The sequence below is a fragment of the Lissotriton vulgaris genome, chromosome 1_1 (genome assembly GCF_964263255.1).
Source record: "Lissotriton vulgaris chromosome 1_1, aLisVul1.2, whole genome shotgun sequence".
Lineage (NCBI taxonomy): Eukaryota > Metazoa > Chordata > Amphibia > Caudata > Salamandridae > Lissotriton > Lissotriton vulgaris.
Genome location: NC_141685.1, coordinates 2,105,276,980 through 2,105,301,799, shown reverse-complemented (window position 1 = coordinate 2,105,301,799; position 24,820 = coordinate 2,105,276,980). Strand labels below are relative to the sequence as shown.

The following is a 24,820-nucleotide window of genomic DNA, read 5'->3' as shown; positions in this document are numbered from 1 at the left end:
TAAATATTGCTTCTGTCAACTGAGATAATATTTTTGCTGTAATATAAATGTAACGGACAGGCTTCTCTGTAATAATTACAATATATGTAGGAGATCTATTTTCTCCTTTCCTTCTCTATTGCAATTACACTCACAGGCACTTTTTTTGGAGTACCATTTTCTCTCTCTTTTTCTATCAGGAGCGACCTAGTGAAAATAATGTATTGATACTCATGATTTTTGTATATAAACAAATTCATGCATTTACCATTTTGTGTGTGATAAGAGTTGATATTGTTACATATGCTCTCCCATATTGACAGAAGCACTAGTTTACTTCCTTCCTCAGAGCAGAGGAGGTTGTGATTGATAAATGAAATGTTGGGTAAGGTAACTGGTTTAGCCTTTTCCCTTTTTTTAAGGTCTCTCCGGTTGGACCATAGTAGTTACGTATCACAAGTTATCCAGGTCCTTTGGGTTATTTTTGGATCACCCCATTGTATGTAAAGGCCATCAGCACTTGTAAATGTAAATGTAAAGTATTTGTAGAGCGCACTGCTACCAAGCGTTTTTGTGGCGCTATTACTCATACCGCTGTGGAACCCTTCCTGGCTTTCCCTGTGAAGTGTCCACTCCTGGGCACCCCCAGTGTGAAGCCAGGCATCCTAGCGCTGTTGGGGCCGTTGTGGAGATTAAGCTAGCTATTGCCCAGAGTTGCAGCGTGGGACCCATGATTGGAATAGGCACTGAGGCGAGAATATCAGGTCCGAGGAATTTTGAGCCTGAGACCCGCCGAGGTGGGAATCGAACCCTGGTCCCGGGCCAGAGCTCTGCATCAAGGTCTGCCACTCTAACCATTGAGCCACACTTCTCCACTTGTGGCAGCCAAGGGGTAAGTCGGTGTAGTACCTCACAAAACCTGGTAGGAGCAGAACACAAGTTTGAGAGCCCTCTCCAGGATGACCATCTCTATAGCCTCAGCAGATAATGGCAGTCATCATGGTGTAAATTCTTGAACATCAAAATAGGGTGGTTTTTGCTTTGGGGATTTCTGGATTTTACCGGTTTTCATCAGGACCATCAAGTCCGGGTCCCTTTGATAAAATGACTGTGGTGCCCAACACCAACCACCAGTTCAAATTCAGCACTGCCTGACAGGAATGCATTGCCACAAGTATTGCATATATTCCAGATTTTAAATGTGTGGGTTATAAACTAAATAGTAATAGGCACATCTTGTTGAAGAAAAAACAAGAAAAACAGAAAGACGACAATGACAAAAGAAGATATTTATTTGCACAAAATCGGTTGGAATGCATGTTTATAAATATCTATAAATAGTGGGCAATTATGTAATGAGTCAAATAAATAAATAAATATTTAAAACAAAATAACACTTTTCTTTGGACTGGTGGTTATCAACACCAATTTACAAACATGATCTCAAAAACACATTCAACCAGTTGTCCGTCATGGCGTATTTTTTAACGGATTCTGAAGTCTGTATTTGTTACTGTCACAACTGGAAAGGAACCTTCTAGATTAGAAAATCAAAACCCGCTGTTTGCCTTGAAAGTGGATACCACAAGAAGTTTACTAAGTATTTTGAAATTGATGCATCGATCATGCTAAATTTCTACCATTGTGCTACAATTGTTGCACTGTGTCATTTTACATGTTTACACTGATGATGGCAAAATGTTGGATGTGCTATTTCTTGAAAAGCATCTTTCTTTCAAACACATGAATACTTAAATATATAAATGACATATTGTTTGATACAATAAAGAATTTTTGTTACAGTATATCTTCAGGAGGGTAACTCCACATTACATGAACTCGATCAAAGGAAAATAATTTTACCAGTTGCAAATGGTTTCCACTGGATCCAGTATTTTTCGGGAAATTGGGCTATATACCCCAGAGAAAAAAAACATGGTAACTTTTGTTGCTTGCATACAATCAACTGCTTAGGTACGAGTAACAAGTTGCAAAATATATCTAGAGTCACCAGTAATTTTCTTCATAGATGTTCACTAGATGAAAAAAAGCCCACTTTCTAACAACTGGATCCACTGGAAACCATTTCTAACTGGTCGATGTGAAAACAGGAAAAGGAAGGAATAGGAAAAGTGTTACATTCAAGGCATCTGAGTCATATATAAGTTTGCATTTGATAAATTAAAAATCATTGCATGTAGGCATCACCCATATTGTAGTATAGCATTGCAAAATATTCTAAACAAAACTGTGTAGACCTCTCCTGGACAGATAGCTGAATGTACTTGTTGCATGAAAGCGTCCACATGGAAGGGTTTAGCATGAGGTTCTGTTATGTTAGTCGTAATAGAACACTAAGGGCCAGATGTAGGTAAATCCGATTTACCGACTTTTAAATACCGAGTCATACCGAATCGGTATTTAAAAGTCGGTAAATTGGAAGGAGGCAGATGTAGGTAAAAAATTACCGAATCTGTAAGAGTCCGTATTTACCGATTCTGTAAATACCGAATCTGTATTTACCCGTGTTCCTATGGGCCTTGAAGCCCATAGGAATCAATGTGAAATACAGATTCGGTATTTACAGAATCTGTAAATACCGAATCCTGCAAGGGTACAGGGGGTGTCGCTTTGACACCCTCTAGCACCCCAATTCTGGACTTGTGTGCAATGTGGCACACAGACATGCCCTAAGGGCATGTCTGTGTGTCACATTGCACAGGTGTGCATGCACAGATGTGCATGCACACCTGAATTCGGTATTTTACCACCCAATAGTATTGGGTGGTAAAATACCGATTTTTAAGCGCCTGTGGCACTCTTAGGAGTGCCACCTACATGTGGTTTTTCCGAATAGGTAAATATACCGATTCGGTATTTTACCGATTCGGTAACTTTACAGAATCGGTAAAATATAGGCCCCCTACATCTGGAAACCCTAATACCGGTCGGTAACGGCCGAATTCGGCCGTTACCGACCGGTATTAGGGCTCCTGCATCTGGCCCTAGGTGCGGAATTTGTCTAAGCCAATCAGAATGCTTACACTGATAGCAGTATCTGCTGTTGTTCACCTATATTCTAAGTTCAGTGAGAGACTGAATTAGAAACATGGAGCAGGATGGGACATTGTGCTTGTCTGTCTGCCTCTGGTGAGATGTGGGAAGCTGCTGCAAACGGCCTCATTGCCCAAAACGCCTACAGATGTGAACCACTTTTAATCGCCATTTTTCTCCTTGATGTGCCCTTGCTGTTCTAGCCCATAACTGCAGGTCGGGCAAGAGGCACTTGTTAGTGCCCTAAGCAAAGGGCAATAGGCTTAAATTGCCTGACGGTCAGGAGTACAAATCAGGAATATTGAAATCTCTGAAAGGAAAGAATAATATATGCTTGCTAGCTTCACGTGAAGACTCTAGTTGTCCATGATATTCTACACTGAACTTTTACACTAATAAAATGCCTTGGCTTCTCATTGGAAAGCAGTGGCCTCTTGGCGGATTCAGTTCTTGCTAAAGGTTTATAATAAATGTGTTTTTCGACAATTTCAACATTTCTTTCTACATGAAACATTTAACAACAAATCCCATGTTCAATATACATTAGAAAACTTCTACACCTAGTACTTGCATGGACATCGTTTATACATAGTAAAAAACATGAGTACACACACTCGCAAATCCTAAGAAAATCCTATTGTGATCTGGGTAGTACAGCAAACTCAACACAACTGTCAATAAATTGCAGCAAATTAGCGTTTGTCTTGAATATGCCTTTTGAATCATCCCTGTCGGTGCGCCAAAAGATGCTTTCAATTTTTCGAAAGTGCTATGCAAAAATATGAAAATTGCCTAATTTTAAAGCTGCTCTGTAAAGGTATTGATGACCTGCCTTTGACACAATATTGCCTCTTGAAAAACATATATTTAATTTGTTCATGCTGTGTGTGTGCCTCTCTATTGTCTAGCTCTTGTGGAAAAATTGCACCAATTCCTCTGATCAACTAATTTTCAAATGGTATCTTTGCCTAGCAGCTTCATGTATGGTTGGCTATGCCATTCTCTTACTGAAGTGATCCAGTAGGTCCCTTTGAAAGATCAAATCCACTACGTTGATCTAACGGGTTTTAAATGCTTATATCAAGCTTGGCCATCTATACCTTACATTGATCCAGCAAAACATCCCCAGCTCATCAGACTTTCTGACCCGCCATACTAATGGAGCTTTTGTTTTCCCTTTGCCATGAAAAACGTTTGACACATTAGTTACATTTTTTCTAAAATAGTGATGTTATGCAGAACATAAAAGACAAGCAGGGCCTGGTTTACAAAGATTTTGAGGTATGTCCAACTTACTCTCGTGATACTCTTGGGGTACTCCTGAATTCCAGGAGTAAGTAGAAGTATTCATTGTTTACTCTTGGCTCTCGGAAGTAATCCATAAGTACTAGAGAAAGCCCCACTTAGTAAAATTTGCGTGTGTTGGGCCCTAAGAATATGTAAAAATAAATTGAAAAATGAAAGGGACTACCTTTTTTCAATAAATGGGGCATGTCTCTTCTACACACTTGCACATTTGAAGAACTGTCGGGTGCTCTTCAACAAGTGAACTATTTTTCTCTTTACATTCTCACAGTGAAACTGTCTAGCCATGCCCCTATTTGTGTATCTGTACGCCCAGAAATGTAAAGGTGTGAAGATAGGTCTTAAAATATAACTCTGATGTTCAACAAAAATGACGCTAGAAAATGGGGCACATTTCCCATTTAAAGAGGCATTTCATGTAATAGCACTGTTGCTTTTCCTCCCTCTCTTGTAGGATTCCATGTTTTATACCCAGAATCCTCCACATTTGTGAATATATCAACTAAAAGAGGAGCCACAGTAGCCATATTGACTTGCAGACTGTTTACGGATCTACACTGCCCAATTCTACACATGAACACTTTTTAGCCCAATGCAAAATATTTTGCTAGTTTTCTCCTATGAATATCAACAAGTTAGACCTTCATAAATTTTATATTCCCCTCCGTTTAGACAAGTTGTCAAAGTCTGGCCAGAAGTATAATCCGTTTTATTTAAAGCGTGATAATTTATCACCAAATAAAATATTTAATTGCGACATATTTTGAAGACGTATTCTTTGGGTTATTTATGCATTTAGTTATTTATTTGAGATGCCAAAATATTTTAATTATTGTCTTACCTATTTGGGGATTAGGGGTAATTGTGAGGCAGATGGGGCCAGAGTTGAAGAGCGTTATATATTGACTTAGACAACTTTAGAACCGCGCCTCGAGAATGCTTTGACTACCAGAACCATTTTTGGAACTCCAGTTCCAAATGTGTTTCAGTGATGCCATATAGTGAAATATCCATTATTTTTGTACACGAACACACACACCACATATATTAGAGCTACTGCTCTATCCACAGTAGAACAAAATTAAATTAGACTATTAGTGACGTAGGTGGCAACATTTATACACCAACACATTTCTATAGTATCTTTGGTCGCTTCCTAGCAAGCTACACATATGCTCGATAATGTTTCAGCCCTTTTATCTTCTTTTTAAAATACGTAAGAAGCTAATCGTATTCAAAATGTTTCAACTAAAATGAATGCTTTTTGCTTCTGGAAATGTTAATATAATTATAGTTACTTGATAACTGTGGGGAAAAAATGGTTCCTATCATGCCACATTAAAGTTCAATAGAGTTGAAAATTGCTATGGTTTTCTATGCCACCTTATTGTTAGAAAGAAAGTATATTCCGTTTGCGTTTCGAATATTGTTGAACTGAAATGTGCAAGATAAAGAATAAGTAACCGCTTCATTTCAACTACAAAGGACCATGGCTAACTGAGACACTGTGGGTTGACATAACTTCGAGATCAAACCCCATTCTTAGTGGGGTCTCTATTTTTATTTCCCAGAGCCACAAGCTACAGCATTATTGTGTCTCTGAAATAGAAAGTGCGCCTCTTGATCTACCACCCAAGGACTCATAAATGGACCACAGTGGACAACAGTGTTCCATCTTTGATGAGGTCTTTGGGTATCCTGATGAAGGCCACAGACTGTGACCGCAGAAGCGCCTCCATGTGGTAGCACCAGGCAGAAGACCGCTGTGAGCATTTCATAAAATAGACACTGCTAAGAGGGGGTTGTTTCCTTCATAAAGAAGATCATTTCAAGTAGTACAGTGCTGCAGCAACTACTCAAACAATATGTTGAGCGTATGGTTTTTCCTCTAGATTTTTAATAGTTCATCTGAATATTACATTAAAATTAAAGCTTCTCAAGTGCAGGTGATATCTCCATTTCATCTTTTTCCCATTGTGTCCTTGGCTTACTGCCCTGTAAGATAAAACCTTGGGCTAGCTTGCTTCCTGGTATCCATCATGGCATGTGGGTCATCTGGATCCACTACATCATTGTGGTTGATTCTTAGGGGATCTTGAGGCAAATTGGCCCAGAGAGCTTGTAGTCTCAGCAGGGGTGGACCTCCGATTGGCATCTTCCTCTGAGGAATAATCATCTGATGAGGATCGAAAGGGTCAACGTCAGCATTCCTGGTGTGCCTGTGGGGTTCAGGTGTGTTAAATCGAGTTAAGGGAATTTCATTTCTTCTGCTCAAAAACTGGGAATAAGGAGGGGGGTTCATTCCAGCTTGAAAAGCGCGCTTGGACTTCCCCAGACTGACCAGATAGTTGTGTTTGGGTGAGTGGTACACATCAAATCCATTTTCAAGGTTCTCCTGTTTGAACACACAGTCTTCATGACTGAAGTAATGCTGAAAGCAGAAGAAGGCAAAAGTTAATCACAATCTACAATATAGTGAAGAGAAACATTCAATGGCACTTTAAAAAACTGGCATTACTTAAGAAGCATGGGTATTCCATCCATCCCATTAGCTGTGACCATAGGTCACTGTGATGCTGCACCTATAAAAACGATTCTCCCAGTTTTAAACACACTCAGGTAAAAACAAGCATTGTCTAAGTACATAGATCTGGATTGCGTTTCTAGTTATAAGCTAGTCCCGTTGACACTGTCAAACCTGCCGGGTGCACTAAATTTGAACCTGGTCACAGGTTAGCCGTCTTAAGGGGTGTAGCACTTGGGCATGTTCAATCTCGACATGTTCAGTGGCACATCAACAGCCTCAAAGTAGTTGCTGGATGCGCCGAATTTGTATTTGAGCTGTGGCAGGAAAATTTGTATCTGCTGGGCACACTTAATCTTATCTGTGGACCAGCCAGGCATGCTAAATGCAGTCACTAGTGATGCCAAAACATTGTTCCTGTAATAGGACCATTAAAGCAATAGCACTTTTGCATTCCCGTCCTCTGACATTCCTAGCAATGTATTTGTTTTGCCAAAAAGTGAACCAATGTATCTTTTAAAGTTAGAATCCGTTATAGAGGAGGAAAGGGTCTGGAAAATGGGCCCCATTTGTTCTGATACATCTGATTGAATGTTGCTTTGTTTACAGAAACCATAGTACTGCATACAGCATAGGGTCTATGATAAGTGCCAATCTCAGAGCAGGTTCAAATAATGGTGAACACATTAAAATAGAAATCTAAAAAATGAAGAGCCTCGGACAAGTTGGTGGGTTTACCCTTTGCACATCTGAAAATCCATAGGCTGATTCCGAGATGGCCACCCAAAACGCTCCAGAGATTTCAGCTCTAGATGTTGGAACTGGTAAGAATTTAAGTTGCCATCTTAGAGTCAGGCTTTCCTGATTTGCAAAGGTACAACCAAATACGGTAGTCATCTTAAGCATGAGGCTCGTACTCTACTCTTAAGAAAAGCATTTGAAAAACCCCCTTGCCATGAAAAAAAAATGAATTGCTTTCTGTCAACAATGCATGTTTGAGATATAGAATTGAATGAGATAAAGTTATATGGTTGAGTATACTATTCAGATGTAAAATAGTTCATTATGAATTGCAACAAAGACACTGAGGCAGAATGATACACCAAAGAGCAAATAGCACGACGGTGCAACTAAAATAATTATATGGGCTGGTTCAAGATACTATAAATGTTATCTGAAAACATTGAAAGAATGGGGCTGAGCCAAACAAGTCAGTGGTTGCAGGGCGTTGACTCAAAGCCTACTCTCTGTGTGCTGTAAACAGTACGCGCTGCAGAGAGCGTCACGGTCCGGCCAGACCTAAAAATATTGCTGCCCTAATCCCAAACCCTTCTAACCACATCTTCCTTTATTCCTCTTGCGATATGGCATTTTCTTCATTGTCTTCGAGTTGCCTTTTACCATGTAGTATTCTTACCCCAAACCCATGGTTGGCTAATACTAATTTCGAAAATAAAGCAGCATTCCTTTTTGAAAAGTAGTGTTGTGTGCCTTGTCCAGAAATTCTTTAAATCCGTGCCCTTATTTGAAGTTATTGCTATATTGTATGTTTAGCAAAATGCCATTCCGAAACGATGACTAAATGATTCTGGCACCACAATTGCCAGTCTGTTTAAGGTTGGCACGGTGCAACTTTCCATACATTTCTCCTATGTAATACAGAAACACTTTAATTTAGTTGAATGCTTAAAAGAATATTTCTGGGAAAAGTCTAAATGTGTGTTTTTTGAATTATTTTAACTCATTTAAGAACACTTACAGAGCCAAAAATGTTTCCCCCAATATCCATGCAGAGGTAGCGTCCACTTTTCACACCGCTGATCACCACGAAGCCAGCATCTTCAGATTTTATCACCAACGCACCTGGAACAAAATGACGTAGATTAAGAATCATTTATTTAACATTAAAGTTTGTTAATGCTTTGTTCAAGTGACAAACTGCTTGCCAACCCTTTTGCCACACTATGCTCCTTACTCTGAATGAAACAACTTCTAAGCACAACGTTCTCCCATGCAAATATGATGCAAACAAGTACTGCATGCATGTATGCATTGCAGGTATAAACCTAGCTTCCTGGGCCTAGAAGAAAAAGGGTTATGCAGAAATATGTAGCCTATAAAAACAATACATACCTGGGCTAATGCATATTGCAATCGGTAAATGCGCTATTTCACATGAGAGATAGTGCAGACACATATAAGATAGAACGTACATAATTTAGCATTCAGCCAATGGGTGCTTTTTAGGTTTCGCCTGGGGCACAGAGCTCCTAGCTCCGCCCCCAGGAGAAATCTTTAGTTTTCAGTATGGGGGACTTGAATCCGCCCCCTGTTCCATTGGCTAACTCCATAAATGGAGGCTAGCCATTGGTACAGAGATCTGTCCGTCATGGCCGGACCAGATTCGTGGGCGTTCCTGCATTTTTTTCCCTCTCCACCCTTTTTGCATCGTCATTGGGCGGTGGGCGGAGTTTCGTTTTTTTTTTGGGGTGTTTGTTTTCCTCATTTCATGCCGACCACGGCCGCCGGAAGAAGTCCAGGTGAGTGCGTCCCCCCCCCTCCCGCTGTCCGTGTCTTTCCCACCCTCCCCCCGCTGTCCGTGTCTTTACCGCCCCCCGCTTCCATGTCTTTCCTGCCCCCCCTCCCGCTGTCCGTGCCTTTCCACCGGGCTCCCTGAATTCCTGTCCCCCGCCCGGGACCCCCTCACCCCTTCCAGGACTGATGGATATCCTGCACCTGCTGAGATCAGCTGAGAACTTGGCCCGGTCTGTCCGGGGGCGGAGCCGCGAGTACCCGAGGCCGGGGATTGAGGCCTAACCCCGTGGGACGGAGCTATCCTGATGTGGGAGGACCCACTGCCATCGGGGCCTCCCGCTGTGACTGTGACACCAGAGCTGCACCGGGGACCCCTAGCCACCGGGGCCCCGGGTTGGACAAACCTGCTGGTTATTGCCTGGCCCGGAGCGGAGGGGACGGCCTGTCTCCCCGGGAGCGGGGCCGCTCCTACTTGAGGTTGGGGTCTGGGCCTGTGGTCACGAGTTGCGGGCGAACAAGAACCGGGAGGCCCACTGACATCGGGCCCCCCTGGGTGTGGCGCGTGTAGGCAGCGGATCGGGTCCTGGGTGAGCTGTGCCCAGCGGAGGAGGGTGCACTCTGCACGACTTGAAGACGGGGCCTCCGGGAGCTGTGGCCCGGGACTGAGGTTGTATCTGCGACAGGCGGCGGATGAGTGACAGGGGACCCGCTGGCATCAGGGCCTTCTGCCACCGCGTGTGAGCTTGAGCGGATCAGAGCCTGCGCTGCCTGGGGCCCTGCAGAGGTGAGGAAAGCCAGCGGGGGGCCGTGCCTGCGGCTGGGGTTCGCGGCCGCCCTGCGTGAGAAGGAGGCCTGACACGGGAGCCCGCTGCAATCGGGGCCCCCAGAGACTGGTGCATGGTACCACAGGGCCCTCTGTTGGTCGGGGCCCCGGCGGGGAGGACACCTCCTGAGACCGCCTAGAGCCTGGGAAGGGAGCTGAAGCGGCCCTCAGAGCCGGTCCGCCCCTGACGTAGAGAGGCTGAGTCGGTGACCGGGGCCTTGTGGGCCGGCCCATACGAGGCGATTATCCTCGGAGACGCTGAGTGCCGTGGGAGCCGCCGCGGTTTCGGACGGTGAGGGGCCTAGATATTGGAACTTCACACATCTTTGATAGTCTTGGGCATATCCATTTCTTTAATAACTCCAAGCCCTCCCTTTCCAGTAGTACAATGTGTTTGCGTCACTATGTGTACTGGCGCTGAGGGGTGAGAGGGGGCGGCTCCCAGGCTAAAGCTGCCGGACACCCTGCTGCTCTAAGTGCAATGCGATTTCAACTTTCACTTTTAGAAATCTAACCTCTCAACTCTCAACACAGGTTGGTAAATGGCAGTACAGAACTCTAGATTCATGGCAGCCTCAGTACTTCTGCCATTGGACGGGTGTGCCTGCACCTGTAGTGTCAGCCGTTGGCAATGTAAATAACAATGCCATTTATTTATAAGTAAAAAAAAAAAATGTCATGAGCAATGCCAATAGCTCGAACTTTTCCAAAGGCGAAACCATTGCATTGTAAATGCTTGTTATTATAGTGCTATCTTAAATAATTTGAGGAAAACTGCTCAGCACAGTGGTGTTGCCACATAGCGCAGGCAGCTCTGGGGAGAGTTACTCCTGCATCAGGCGTACATGAAAGATTTGGCATTATGCTGTACATATGACACTTTTCAAAATACCAGTGTTCACCAGTCTGTTAACAACAGCCCAAACCTCAAGGTACCCTCGGACCTCAGATGAGTCTCACAAGCAGCATGCCTGGCCCTTCAAAGGCTGGCATCCGGACTCATTGAGTCCACTGCTGACTTCCTTTAGCCGGCTTCAATCACTCTAAGGTTTTTGAAGAACAGTAATTCTATTTTACAGGTGAGGAACATACTGCATTGCAGTAAATAAAGACAAGGAGTCATCCTTCCATTGAGACAGATGGAGAGATGTATAACTGGCAGAAGGGTTCAGGGGCAGTGGAGGGTGCAAGAATATATCAGAGGATGACTATTTGAAGAATTATACGACCTGGACCCAGATTTACTAAGATTTTGTGTCCTGGGTGTGTCACTTTTTGGGGCAGACCCAGCAGAATCCTGTTTTGGGAGTTACAGAGCTACGCAAAGGCCTATTTGTGTGGCTTTGCGAAAAAAGGGAACCCAAAGCAGCACATAGTGCTTGGTTGCATTACCTCATGTCGGGTAGGCATTACATGTTTGGAACCTGGATGATCTTGTGTACCCACCCATGCATTTTGACGCAAACCCATATTTACAAAGACTTATAAGCATGAGTTTGCGTCAAAATGGTCGACCTACCCGAAGCTGGCGTAACCTAATTAGCTGGTTAGCTGATGACGTAAGACTGTGTCTTTGGTGTTGGGGTCAAGACTAATTGGTATGTCAGTGGTATCATTTACAATGACACAAAAGAGCTGCCCTATAAATCTATGTATAAAATTAAATGTCAGAGGCGTGTTACTTATGAGCAAATTTCAGGCAGTATAAGATTCAGTATCCCAGAAGTCTGCTGAATTGTCACAGGTGTAGTTGTGAAAACTATAAACTGCAGTAATGCAAGCGGTCAATCACTATATTGACATTCGCTTCAACTAGCATTGTAATATTTATATAATGCTTACTGCCCACATGTAGGGCACTGAAGCACCTGCCTACATGGATAGCAAGCTACATTTGTTGGGCAGCAGTATGCATCAGATCTCTTCAGTTATTCGATGCCTCTTCAGTTGGTGATGGGTGGTTTGTTGCCGTGGACCGGTACAGTACTGGGTGATGGAGAAGACCCACAGCAGATATCTCATAGGTCAGTGTGAGAGGGTCATGCTGTATAACTGAGTTATTACACACACTGTTTAAACCACATTTGATTGCCTGACCACTAGTGTTGCGCTTCAATGAGGACTAATAGGGCTATGTATGAGTTGACTTTACTATATAATAGCCATGTCTAACACAGCTCAGGTCTACATATGCAGCATGTCACGATGGTGTCTGAGAACAATGGTGTTAGTAATAAAAACAGGACTTTATATGCGGCCTCACATCACGCAGCCAACTTTCAATAAACCTTGGGTCCTGAGTGGCATAAGTTGATGAACATGATGTGAGTGGGTCTGCCCTAACCGAGCCTCCTTTCCAACCCCATATCCAGTGGCAACAGCAGTGCAGACAGATGTTCAAGCAGCAGCCCCACCACACCGTCATCCTCAGCCTTCTAATGAGGAAGGAGTGAAAGAGGTGGCCAGGCTGGCAGCTGCCAGTTTTTGAAGCGGTGCCATGACCATTACACCTTGAATAAGAGCATTCCTAGTAACTTTGTGAGCTTTGTCAATGAATTACTTCTGTTCAAAGCAAATGCTTCATAAGACCTTGATCTGAGCAGATACAGCATATCCCACCCCCTATTCCGCTGTAATGGTTGGAAACATGTCATCAAAATATAGGGGCATGAGATAGAAATCGTGGTGGTTATAGGAATTCCCAACAACGGTTTTGCATGAGGAATCACAATTAACTGATGGAGTGAAACGTCTGGTGAATTCATTACAGGGTTAACCACAGCTGACATAGGGGTAGTTAGCGCTAAATATATTTTACAATTCAATAAACCAAGCAAGATAGGAGGCATTTATAGATCTGACCGTGAAGATTGAAATCAAGAGGCTCAAGATGAGCTTTCTTTAATTTAATGTGACTGCACCACACCTTGCCCAGTTGCTGCAGCAGGCTGCACCCTCTCGGTAAACAACCGTTACAACGCAACTATTACAACAAACTACTTTTACAACGCAACTACTACAACGCAGGATCCATTACAACGAATACCTTTACAACGCATGACGTTACATCGCAGATGCTATTACAATGCATGCCATTACAACGTAAGTATAGGTAAGTTTATCTTTTTTTTAAACATTTATTTAATTTTTTAAAATGTATTTAATTAATTTAATAAATATTAAAAATAAATTAAATAAATTAATTTAAGTAATTTTAAAAAGTAAGTATGAGTATAGGAGTATATGTTTTGGGGTACTTAGGTATATGTTTCGGGGTGTTTGGGTATTTTAAGGGTTCAGATACAGTTTTGGGTTATGAGGTACAGGGGTATTTTTAGGGTTCAGGGCTAGGTATGGGTTTTGGGGTACAGGGGTATTTTTAGGGTTCAGGGCTAGGTTTGGGTTTTGGGGTACATGGGTATTTTTAGGGTTCAGGGCTAGGTTTGGGTTATGGGGTACAGGGGTATTTTTAGGGTTCAGGGCTAGGTTTGGGTTATGGGGTACAGGGGTAGCTTTAGGGTTTAGGGATAGGTTTGGGTTTTGGGGTACAGGGGTATTTTAAGGGTTCAGTTTTAAAAATAGTACTTTAAATAAATTAAATAAATTAATTTAAGTAATTTTAATATTTATTAAAAAAAGTTCTTAAAAAATAAAAATAAAGTAATTTTTACCCCTACACTATCCAGTAATTACCCTACTATTACACCCCCCTGGAGTTAGAATAGTAATTTTTACCCCTACATTATCCTGCACTTACCCTACTATTACTCCCCCCTGTAGTTAGAATATTATTTTAAAACTCCTACACTATTTTTAAATAATATATATATATATATATTTACAAATACAATAATAAAAAATTAATTTAATAAATAAAATTAATTAAATATTTATTAATTCCTTTTTTTTTTAAATGATATTCTTACCTATACTAACGTTGTAATGGCATGCGTTGTAATAGCATCTGCGATGTAATGTCATGCATGGTAAAGGCATTCGTTGTAAAGGATCCTGCGTTGTAAAAATTGCGTTGTAATGGTATGCGTTGTTAAAGTATGCGTTGTAACGTCATACATCCCACCCTCTCTGGAGGGCTGACCGGCCCCTAAAAATACAGCCAAACCTCAGTCCCACCAGAAATCGATAGAACTATTGAGAAAGCGCAGTGCATTCCGCAAAGAATGCATCATGTATCAGAAAGAACAACTCTCCACTGCCCCATTGTGTCTGGACTTCAGTACAGTGCTGCATTGGTAGCACTCTGTATTTATAGGCAAGGGGCTAAACATGGTTTTATCCTCTGGCAAAGGAATTTTTCTTTTGGCTGACGGCAATGGCTAGCCTTTATTTATGAGACGTTCCCTACCAGTGCCTGAATACCCTCACGAGTGACAAGAAGTGCTCTACAAATCAACTGATTGAGTTATTGATTCATTGATTGATTGGGTGATTGATTTATTGTTTGAGGTGTGCTGTCTTGGCTTAAGCCAGTCTTAGAACTCTCCTTTCATGCTACAGACTCTCTTAAAATTGCCCTTTCTGGTTTATGGCGATCCTAAAAACATACTTCATTTGGCCAATGTTTCCTGATGCAACAACATTTGAGGTGTGTCAGATGTAGCGTATACGGTCTCATTCTTCTTGCCTAGTTTCCTCTTCCCTATTGGACATGAAGTGATGGATATTCACAAGGGAGGTCCCAGACCCCCTGAGCTCACTCCAGGTGCCCACCTAAGATGCCAAGGACTAAAGTGTGGGTCAGCTTTGTAAGAGAAGACCAGCATGGACCGAGGCTTCAGGCCTCCTGACAACAATCTCTGCCCATGATTCTAAATAGACATCTTGACGTCATCAGCGTAAGGCTGCACACTGGTATGTCAGTAGGTTTTCAGTTCAGTGTGTCCACCATTACCTTTCTTAAATAGCAAGAAAATGATTAGAGATAGAAAGTTGGTGGAGGTTAACTCTCCTTCTAAGAAGGGGTGAATTGTCTTGGTAATCTGTTTATTAGCAAGCAAAGAATAATGTACGGCAATCACTGAAGAACATTTTTTACCTAGTTAATGGAATCTTTTGGGGTTTCGTTGCACCTCTAAATATGTCCTGCTTGCCAGGAACGTAAGTATTAGTGCCAAGGACACTGGACCTCTCTCCCGATAAGAGCTCCCACTAAGAAAGGAGTGCGTTTTCTAGCAACAGAAATCTTTGTGTAGCCTCAAGGTTAATCACTTACAGAGACGTAAGGATGTGCAGATCGCTTTTCATGAGAAATAAAGAAATGGCAAAGTGCAATGCTTTGAAAAAACTGTCCTCACCCACAAATGTTTGTGGCCTGCTTCATCATAGGGCTGCTACAAACACCTCTGCACAGACCAATGAATTAGGTGGAGCAATAGGGTGGGGAAGACAATACAAACATAAAGAAAAGGACATGATCTAAAGAAAGATATATGTGCAGACAATAAGTTAAAACTAACTAAGGGATATCCCAATATCTATTTTATTTGCGGATTCCATTGTTAGATCTAAAAGGTATCTCCTTACCAAAGGAGGGTGGTGAAGAAAGTGAATTATGCACCATTCACCCCTCCATTCTGCAAAGAAGTTGACATGTTTCAGCCGGATATTGTGTCTCTCCCTGCTTTTATCAAGACTATTAGATCCTTCGTCTTACTCCCTTTCCTCAATATGTATATCGATTACTAGACCTGTTATTTATAACCTTATAAAGGTCCTGTAATACCACTCCAATTTGGATTGAGTTTCAAAGCGAAACCTGCTCAAACTGGCGCGGGAATGAAGCGACCCTCTGTAGTCACACATTCGTCAAGGTGGGTTCGCCACTGGCTCTATGTCCCTCCTGGCACCACGTAGGTACTCTCAAGGCCACAGGTTTGCATCACAGATGGGCAACAGGCTCCTCCTTTCAACCTTCTGAGGGTGGTAAAATGGGAATCAGTTAGAAGGGTCATTACAAGCACCATTGGTACATGGAGGTAACTGAGGGGCAAACTCTGCATGTCTGACAAAAATTCCACCCTACCAATTCAGAAATTCAGCCTAAGGTCAGCATTTCGGCCTTTAAATGAAAGCTACATATAGGAGAAGGAGTATGCAGTTCCTATGGGGGTAGGAGGAGGAAAAGGAGGGTGAGTTGGTCAACACCCCACCCTAAAGTGGGGACAGGGTGTCTCCCGAATTGGGAAGTGGGGCCCTCACACAACCGGTTGGGTTTCATGCTTCATCATAGGTCTTGCTCCTCATCAGGCTGGCGCTGCAATGGCTGATGGGCACCCTATGAGGGTCAAAGATCTATTTCCCAAGCTGTTTGGTGAGGTAAGGGGCCTTGTGGTGTAGGTGTGGGGAAAGTGTGTAGTGAGGTGCTGGTTGGAAGGTTAAAAGAAGGCAAGGTGGTGCTCCAAAACAAATGTATTCTGCGAGCCCACTGGTCTCAATTAAAAACATAGAAAGCGCCACCGCTGATTTAATGGTCAGAGGTGGCTAAGAGTGAATGGTCAACATGCTTCTTTGCCTTAGGTGTAAGAAATCATGTGGTGATTCATCAGGACCGGGAATACTACACTGCCTACACAGTGTTAGGTTACTCAGAGGTGAACCAAGCACTCTAAAACCTAACAGTGCGGTATCTTTTCAATGTATTTAGGAGTAACCAACCTATGCAAAATGAAAGTTATAAACAGAAAAACACAAATCATAATTAAAACATACATAATGAACAAAGTAGCCTCCAAAATAAAACCATGCTAAACTCACATACATGGGTGGTTAATGCAACATAAACAGTATGTGGCCAAGCTAACACGAAGCAAGATATGTTTAAATGAAAGCTACAACAACGACATTGGTCAGTTCTGCATTAATATTATGTAGGTGTATAAGTGCTAGGTATGGTACTCTGTGTTAACGTGCATTTTATGGTAATCGTAAAGTTAGGGGAAATCATAATAAATGCTGATGTGTGAAGCATTAAATGATTTCCTAACTGTGCCTCTTTATTCAACCACTTTAATTAACAATTATTATTGAAGGGGCCCAATAGGGTTAAGCCCTATAGCATAAGAAGCCTACCCAGTGTTACGTATTCAACATTTAAATACGCTTTATATTATGCATGTTACACTTATATATGCAGAGCCCCAGCCTCCATGTCTTCCCACTAAGACTGTTCATTTCTGATGATAGTGCGGTTTCACATGAAATACAAGTACATTAACTATGTTATTGGAAAATGTGTGCCTTACCTGCTGACTCGCTTAGTTACTCATGAGGGCCCTCTATATGATCAATATCGGCAGGTCTGTTTGCCTTTTAGAGAGGCACGAGCTTCAATCCGGGTGTGTACCATGGAATTTCGATACACATAAACAAATAACCAATGCTTAATTTGTAACAAAAAATAAGTGCCAAGGCTCTAGTCGGGAGGCCTCTGCAGCTTGCACCACCCATTGCCACAGCCAGTGTTGCCAATGACAGTACCTACACAACTACTTACCAGCACACTGCTACAAGCGTGACAATTCAGACTATTCCAGGCCCCCAAAGCTATAAAAATAGCTTGGGCGGCAGGCATTAGTTGTTTTTAATGCATATTGAATTAATAAATGATTGCTGGTCTACTCCTCTTTAAATTATACAAACATAGCCAACATGTGGCAGCTGTCACAAGTGCTGGTGCCGAGCACTGGAAACCACCGGCTCAAATTAAGCATTGCGAATGACCAGAAATTTCAATTACCACATTCATAAGTCGATAACATATGCATCCCAGATCGAATGCCAACTAGAAGTACCATTCAAGATGCCCTTCAAAAACAAATCGAGGTAATGAAGAGTCATTGCCTCACAGACCCACTTTCCCAGGCCTCTCAGACCATGGCAGGGCAAACCAATGCCCTCTCCTCACCCGCCCAAAGTGTCGGCAAACACCTAAACTCACTTTGAAGGCGGGCACTTCATTAACCTGCGTCTTTTGTTCCTGAAACCAAATTCCAGAATGTAATCCCTCCCTTCAGGAAGAGATACGCCCATTTAAAACCCACTTTAATACAAATAAAACATATTTATATATTGAGAGTGTATTTTTAAATAGCACATAAAATGGCCAAGTGCATCAGAGCACTTTACAAAAATGACAATGTACAAGATAGGATAACTTTGGCTGTAAAATAATGAAGGTCCAAAAGTACATTCAAATGAACATAAAATTAGTTCACAAATATGTACAAAAGACAGGTTATTTTGAAAAATCTGGGTCATAGGGTTCCAGGGCAATCAGAAGTTACTCAGTTTCCGTTGTAACTACCAGGATATTTCACCTCTGGTGTGTGGGGGCACCCACATTTACTTTCAGTGCAACAGCCCTTCATATCTTGCAGGGACATTTAGTGGAACCAACATAACTTGTCATTGGAGATGGAAAAATCCCTCAACATGTGATGGTGTCCCCTAGTCTTCTTGCTTGCCCTCGAAAAGCGCACAGGCCTCCTTGCCACTTGCAGGGTTCCTGTGTGTCCAGTAGGGGTCAAAGGTGGGCATCCCAGCCTAATTTTAGAGCACCCACAGCCAGAACCCCATTCCACAGGAGTCCAAATGAACCCCTTACCTTTGGGGTCCAGGGCAGGACGACTTCCCTATACTGACCCCAAGAGGGAGAAAGGAAGCCATTTCAGCTTGCTTCCAATGCAGAGTGCAGCAGAAGTCCAGGAAGAACAATCCCAGCATCCTTGTACGCCAAACAAGGGTTCACCAGCAAGCCGGTCATCCTACGTATTCCTTTTCTTTCTCTTACACAAATCTCTTCTCTTGTGCACAAGTTTCAAAATAAAAGTGGATAATTCTAGAAGGTAGGAGTCCCTACACAATTCCGGGATGCCACTCCCCCCCCCCCCACACCCCCCCACACCCCTTACTGACACTTCTTGGGAGTAGCCTCTTGGCTGTCCAATCCTTTGAACAGCATTCAAGGAGTTTTCAAAATGTCATATCACCCAAGATTGTGAAAGAGCTCTCCTCTAATTCCTGCTTCTCGCTGCCTTATCTAACCCCCTCCGAGACTTCAAAGGGAACCCCTTTGGGGGTTGGTGCCGGGGTCCTCCTGCTCTCACTTGGTGTTTCAGGGCATCCTTCTCTGGCTTGTCAGAGGCAGATAAACAACTCCAGGATGGGTTTATTGTTAGAACTGACAGATGGCCAGAAGGCTGATTAACTTTGTAGAGGAAGGTAGGTCAGTATCTGAGTCTCATTAAGGCCAGCTGAGGGAAATATTGCCAATTTCGAAATGCATAAATGAACCCATATAGATGCAAATAATTCTGAATATGTATTTTGTGTCTCGTGAACATATAGGAACATTCACATTTCACAATAATGGTTGTTCTGCATTGTTTCAATCCAAAAAGGCATGTTAAGCACATTTTACTGAAAGTGTAAATACAGTTAAAACACTGCAGATTTAAACCTTAGCTAAAAAGAAAGAGGGGCATTGCTCATTCGATTCCCAATTGAATTATAAATCCTCAGGGTGTCATGAACAATTTAACCTTGGTCCCACGTGCAAAAGTGCTACTTCTGCCCAGATATTAGACGAAGTCAGACGGTCACCTTCACTCAGCCTGCACGTGTACCCACACACAAATTCACATATAACTAGCTCACAGCCTCTTAATCCAGCTGTGCAGCAGCGGCCCTTATTTTAAACGTGGGCCCTGGTGCTTACGGCTCAAGGCAACTTACAACAGAAGCTTACAGTAAGTGAGACTCCATTAGGGAGACTTGCTGTAGAGGTCCAAAAACTAGAAGGTCCTAAGGAAAAAAGCATCGAGTGAGTATTTATGGGTTTAGAACCCACTCTCTTATAGGTATCAATCCAACAGTGATTAGTTCAAAGACACAGAATCATCATGCAAAGTACAATCAAAGAATTTTCGCCATGTATAATGCAAAACAAAATGCAACTACTTGGTTGACTTCTGTAAAAATGCAGGTACAAGTGTGAAGATGGAGGGGCGGGGATTGATCAAGACAAAGTAACTTCTAGTTCTGTTTCCAAACAGATAGGGAGGTGGTGGAGTGGTTGTGGTTAACAGGCAGACCGGAGCTCCAGGCTTTGGGTGCCTGCTCAGAGACAGAGTGATTTGGGGTACATTATTGTTGATGACAGGTACTTCAAGAAGTAGTGTCTGAGCTGCAAAGTTGGCAAGTACCTCCTGAGAACTTCAGCTTGTAGGACAGACAGAGGAAATATTCAGTGTGTGAATGTTTTCGCATTAAGCAAGAAAGCCTCTCAGCAGTTCTGTTTTGCAATCCGCGGGGAGCCAGCTTACGTAGAATAGCACAGGAAGGAGTCGTTTGATCACAGCAGCCAATCTCCAAGATCAGTGTGCTGCTGCATGCAGTGAGGCTTTGGGAGAAACAAAGCGAATGTTTGGATGGTGGAGAGAATGCATTCCCATAGTTATGTCTCAATGGTGCCAAGGCTTCGACAACATCCTCGACATAGTGTTCAGGTAAGAAAGGTTTAACCCCATGGACTAGTTTCAATTGAGGCCTGGCAGGGCTGGCCAAGTTGTTAATCTGCTTGTGGAGAGGAATTCAGGTATTAAAGTGACTCCCAATCCTTTAGCACTTCCTCGGTTGGCAGTGGCGTAACAAAAAATGATGGGGCTCCCATGCAGATTGTCAAGAGGGGCCCCTGAGTATACCATATCTCAAAGCTATTCATTGACCTTGGGCTGAATGGGAGTCCCCTTCAAGGCTTGAGGGACCCCTTAAATCTCAGGATGCCCACTGGCCTATGCACATTGGTTGTGTTGCAGTCTGAGATGTTTGCGGAATCTAGCAGTATCTGGACTAGAGTAAGCCTGTGTTAAAATGAGAAACAACTCAGGTTTGTTAAGGTTGAATTTGAGATGACGAGTGGTCGTTCAAGATTGAATGCTGCCATGTGTCAGCACTGCTAGAGTAATATTTGCTGTGGTGGAACCCTTCACCAGAGCTGTGTGTCATCGGCTTACTTGTGGTATGGAATGATACTGTTTGAAGATGTCACCCAGAGGATCAGATAAAGATTTAAAGAGTGCAATGGGCAAAACAGATCCCTAAGTAACTCTCTGTGGTACAAGAGTGGGGTTAGTAAAGGAGCTATTACTTTTGACTCCGCTGAGAATAGGTTAGATAGGATTCAAACTAATCCTGTATCTTGCCTTCAAGATCCATGGACCATATCATTAGTGTATAAATGCGGATATCCTGGTTAATAGAGTAAAATGTTGCAGAAATATCTAGAAGGATCATTAGCCGTAAATCTCCATTGTTCAGAATACACAGATCATCATTCATAATTTGCAAAATGTCAAAGTACCTGCAGGCAGGCATATTTGTACTTGCTATTTATTTATATTCCACTTTCTTCCACTGGTGTGGATTCTACTGAAATTGCAAACATCTCTGTGTAAGCTACTTGCATACATTTAAATCTGTGCAGGGCTAAGTTATTGTTATTGTTATTGTTATTGTTATCTGGATTTTGTATAGCGCCAAATCATCGTCAGGTCTCTAGGCGCTTCTGACAGATACAGCAACAAGAGATTAATAAGTAAGCAAGGAATTCGGATTATATCAGCCTAAATCAAAGAGATCCAAAGGCATCTCTGAATAAAAGTGTCTTCAAAGATTTCCTAAAAAGGAAGAGGTTAGTTTCTTTACGAAGGGCCTCAGGTAGTTTATTCCACATTTGTGGGGCTTGAATTGAAAAGGATCTCCCGCCTTTAGTTGCCATTTTAAAGCGCGGACAAGTCAATATGTTATTCTTCATATGCTGAGAAAATGAATGCCACTGAGTAGGGTACCAATTAAGTTTAAAGAGGGTAACAACCTGTTTTGCTGAAGGCTCCAAACTACTTATTCCTGAGCAACGTAAACATGTAAAAATATGTGTTGTGTGCTCCATTTATACTATAACAAAAACATGAAAAAATAAAGGAAATATGTTTTTCGAAAAAACAAATGTTTAAAAAATAAAGACCATAAAATTGTAACCCTTAATTATCATTTTGTGCCGTGTTTCGTTGTAAGCTTTTGCGTGGCAAAATGTCAAGTGTACATTTCATGTGGTTTTTTTTTATGTAATGATTGGCTGGTCTTGAAAGAACAAAGCTTCCATTGCCGGGACAAGGTAGATGCGTGGTATCCGATTTTAGGCAGATTGTTTCATATTTTATAATCTACACTACCTATTGATCCGTCAATTGTATTTAGCACATATTATGGAATTAACGCACTTTATGTACTATTCACTGGTTCTGATATGTTAAAGGTTGCTTAAAACAATGTGCCTGAACAAACACATCCCGCCTTATTGTAACTGTGGCCACTCCCCCTGCCCCGAGGCGGTCTGGATGGCATGAGACACGAGCATGAGTATATTGTAGACACAGCACTGATGACCGTCCCAGAAACCACTACTATTTGGAGCCACCCGGCACAAACAGCGCATGCTCCTCGGGGCCACAGTAGCATTGTTTCCTGTTGTGAAAACTCAGTTTAAATCTGTATGAGGAGCGGGCGTAGCTGGTTCATTGCTCGTGGGTTGGTGAGGTCTGCGCTATTGTAGTACCGTTGCTGATAAAAGAACTCATCAAGTTAAGCTTTTGCAGCAGACAGCGGTGTGCAACCTACAGCCCAATCTGCAGCCACACGTCTGAATCTCGGCGGGTCCTTTTTAGCCTTCTGTGGTCGATGCAATGAGCTGTGTTGAGTTTATTTACAATCCGCCTTTATAATGAGAGCAAAGGGCGGGACTCGCGTCATGGGACGAAAGTTAAATAGGCTGTGAACCCTTGGGTATAATAGAGTCGCGGACAGCTAAATGAGTTGCACAAAATTAGACCTGTACAACACAGAAATCCCCCAGAAACACGTGTACAAAATAGTAAATGACGTAGGTTTCTGTTTTTTTTAACGTAAGCCTTACGCAAGTGTGTCACGTATCCCCTTTCATGCAGAATAACAAAACAGTATTCATTCACGCACAGTGTCAGCACCGGGACAAAACTTTTCCTAACTATCCCTCATCAGCATCGATAAAAAGAAGCAGATTACCGGCGCACCGCGCGCTGCATAAGACGGTCCGGGTACCACCATCATCTGCGTGCGGCACCCTTTAATAATTGTCACAATCAACGCCCCGGCACCCTCGAGCCTCCTGTGATAGCACGGCAGCCAGCGGGGTGACCGGGGTCTGGCTCCTATTCCCCACTTCCCATCACACAAGATGTGTGATTCTGCGCACCAAACTTCCCTGCGCCTCGTTTATTTTATCTGCGGGGTTTTGTAAAGCACATAGAAGAAAGTCACTCCGATACTTGATTCATTTACAATCATATCAGGAATTAAAGGTACAGTGGAATGACGTACGATCGACTACAATTATAGACTCTTTTTTACTCCCCCCTACACACTTTTTAGTGGCACCATGCTGTTTGCTAAAAAAGAGTCATATAAAATACATCAGCCATGCCGTGTTATATGTAGAACCAAAATTGTGGCCCGCCAATCGTCGATGTTACCGTAATATATATTGGCATCCGTTCTACACATGCCCTCCGCTCTCCTCTGAAAAGTCCGCTAAAAGTCTGCTTGCCAAGCCTCCCCGCGAACTTCAAGGGTCTAAGCCCAACTGGTGCACGTGAAATATCTAAAGTCTGCTACTTGTTCCCCAGTCACCTTTAACTCATCAGCCGCAGAAGTGAGCGCGCAGTCTGAAACAGATAGCTTTAACCCCAAGTGGGGCTATCCTGGCTATTCATCCTACCAATGTTACTAAATGGTACCAGTGGAATTTACAAGAACACAAGGCGTTATATTATACGAGGTGCCATTGGCGCAGGGACAATACTGCACTGGCGTTTGTACCTACTCACCGGTACTCTCCGCTACAACTTTAACATTTGCACTGGCAAGTTCAAAGTAGACATGGTCACTGATCGTCACCTGTAGCTAGCTGGTCGGTGCTAACCTGTACCATTGCACACCCACGTCATCTAGAAATAGGGCAAACATACAGCGGCACGCGTGCAGCCGTATGTAAGCAGGCCTCAGTGCTGCGAAACCCCCAAATCAGATAGTTAGCGCTGTGTAGCGCAGCACGACTATGCTCGAGCTGGAACACTTACTGTAAATGGTTTGAAGGGGCGTCCCGTCCACGTGCCCATCGCGGTTGATCTGCAGGTGGAAGCTGTTTTTGCCTGTGGCGGTGTACAGGTGCATCAGCCTGTCCGGGTTTGACCACCCTGGGTTCATGAGCAGGGGAGAAGAGTTGGGGAATGCAGTGGTCTCTCCCAGAAGGAAGAGGAAGGTGAAAGTCAAGTGCACGCGGCTGCAGAGGCTGCTCCTTGGCATCTTCGGGTCCTTGCCTTCCTGCCCCTCCTTTCTGTGGGTGCTGCTGCTGAAACTTGAGCCTTCCTCCACACTTGCTCCCGGGGCCCCTTTGCAGTGGCAGGTTCTGAACTCTCGTGCTTCCCAAAGGTTTGCAGCCCTTTATAAAGGCTAGAAATGACGTGACACGGGAAAAAAACGCCTGT

The 24,820-nt window shown here is 43.0% G+C and overlaps 1 protein-coding gene across 1 annotated transcript; it reads right to left on the bottom strand.

The window, feature by feature from the left end:
* Window positions 1-2,830: 2,830 nt before the first annotated feature.
* Window positions 2,831-24,735, bottom strand: FGF23 (fibroblast growth factor 23). The gene is made up of 3 exons (XM_086921402.1): window positions 24,413-24,735; window positions 8,622-8,725; window positions 2,831-6,769 (listed from the first exon to the last, which is right to left on the bottom strand). The coding sequence occupies exons 1-3, from the start codon at window positions 24,636-24,638 to the stop codon at window positions 6,326-6,328; spliced, it is 774 nt and encodes a 257-aa protein (XP_086777528.1). The 5' UTR covers window positions 24,639-24,735; the 3' UTR covers window positions 2,831-6,325.
* Between the last annotated feature and the right edge of the window lie 85 nt (window positions 24,736-24,820).

What these genes read in the sequence shown, in the direction of transcription:
- FGF23 (XM_086921402.1), bottom strand. Translation starts at nt 24,638, where the DNA reads ATGCCAAGGAGCAGCCTCTGCAGCCGCGTGCACTTGACTTTCACCTTC. An exon ending in GCCCCTTCAAACCATTTACA is followed by an intron (nt 8,726 to 24,412) that starts GTAAGTGTTCCA and finishes ATTTTGTTCCAG; the next exon opens with GTGCGTTGGTGATAAAATCT. An exon ending in GGGGAAACATTTTTGGCTCT is followed by an intron (nt 6,770 to 8,621) that starts GTAAGTGTTCTT and finishes TTCTGCTTTCAG; the next exon opens with CATTACTTCAGTCATGAAGA.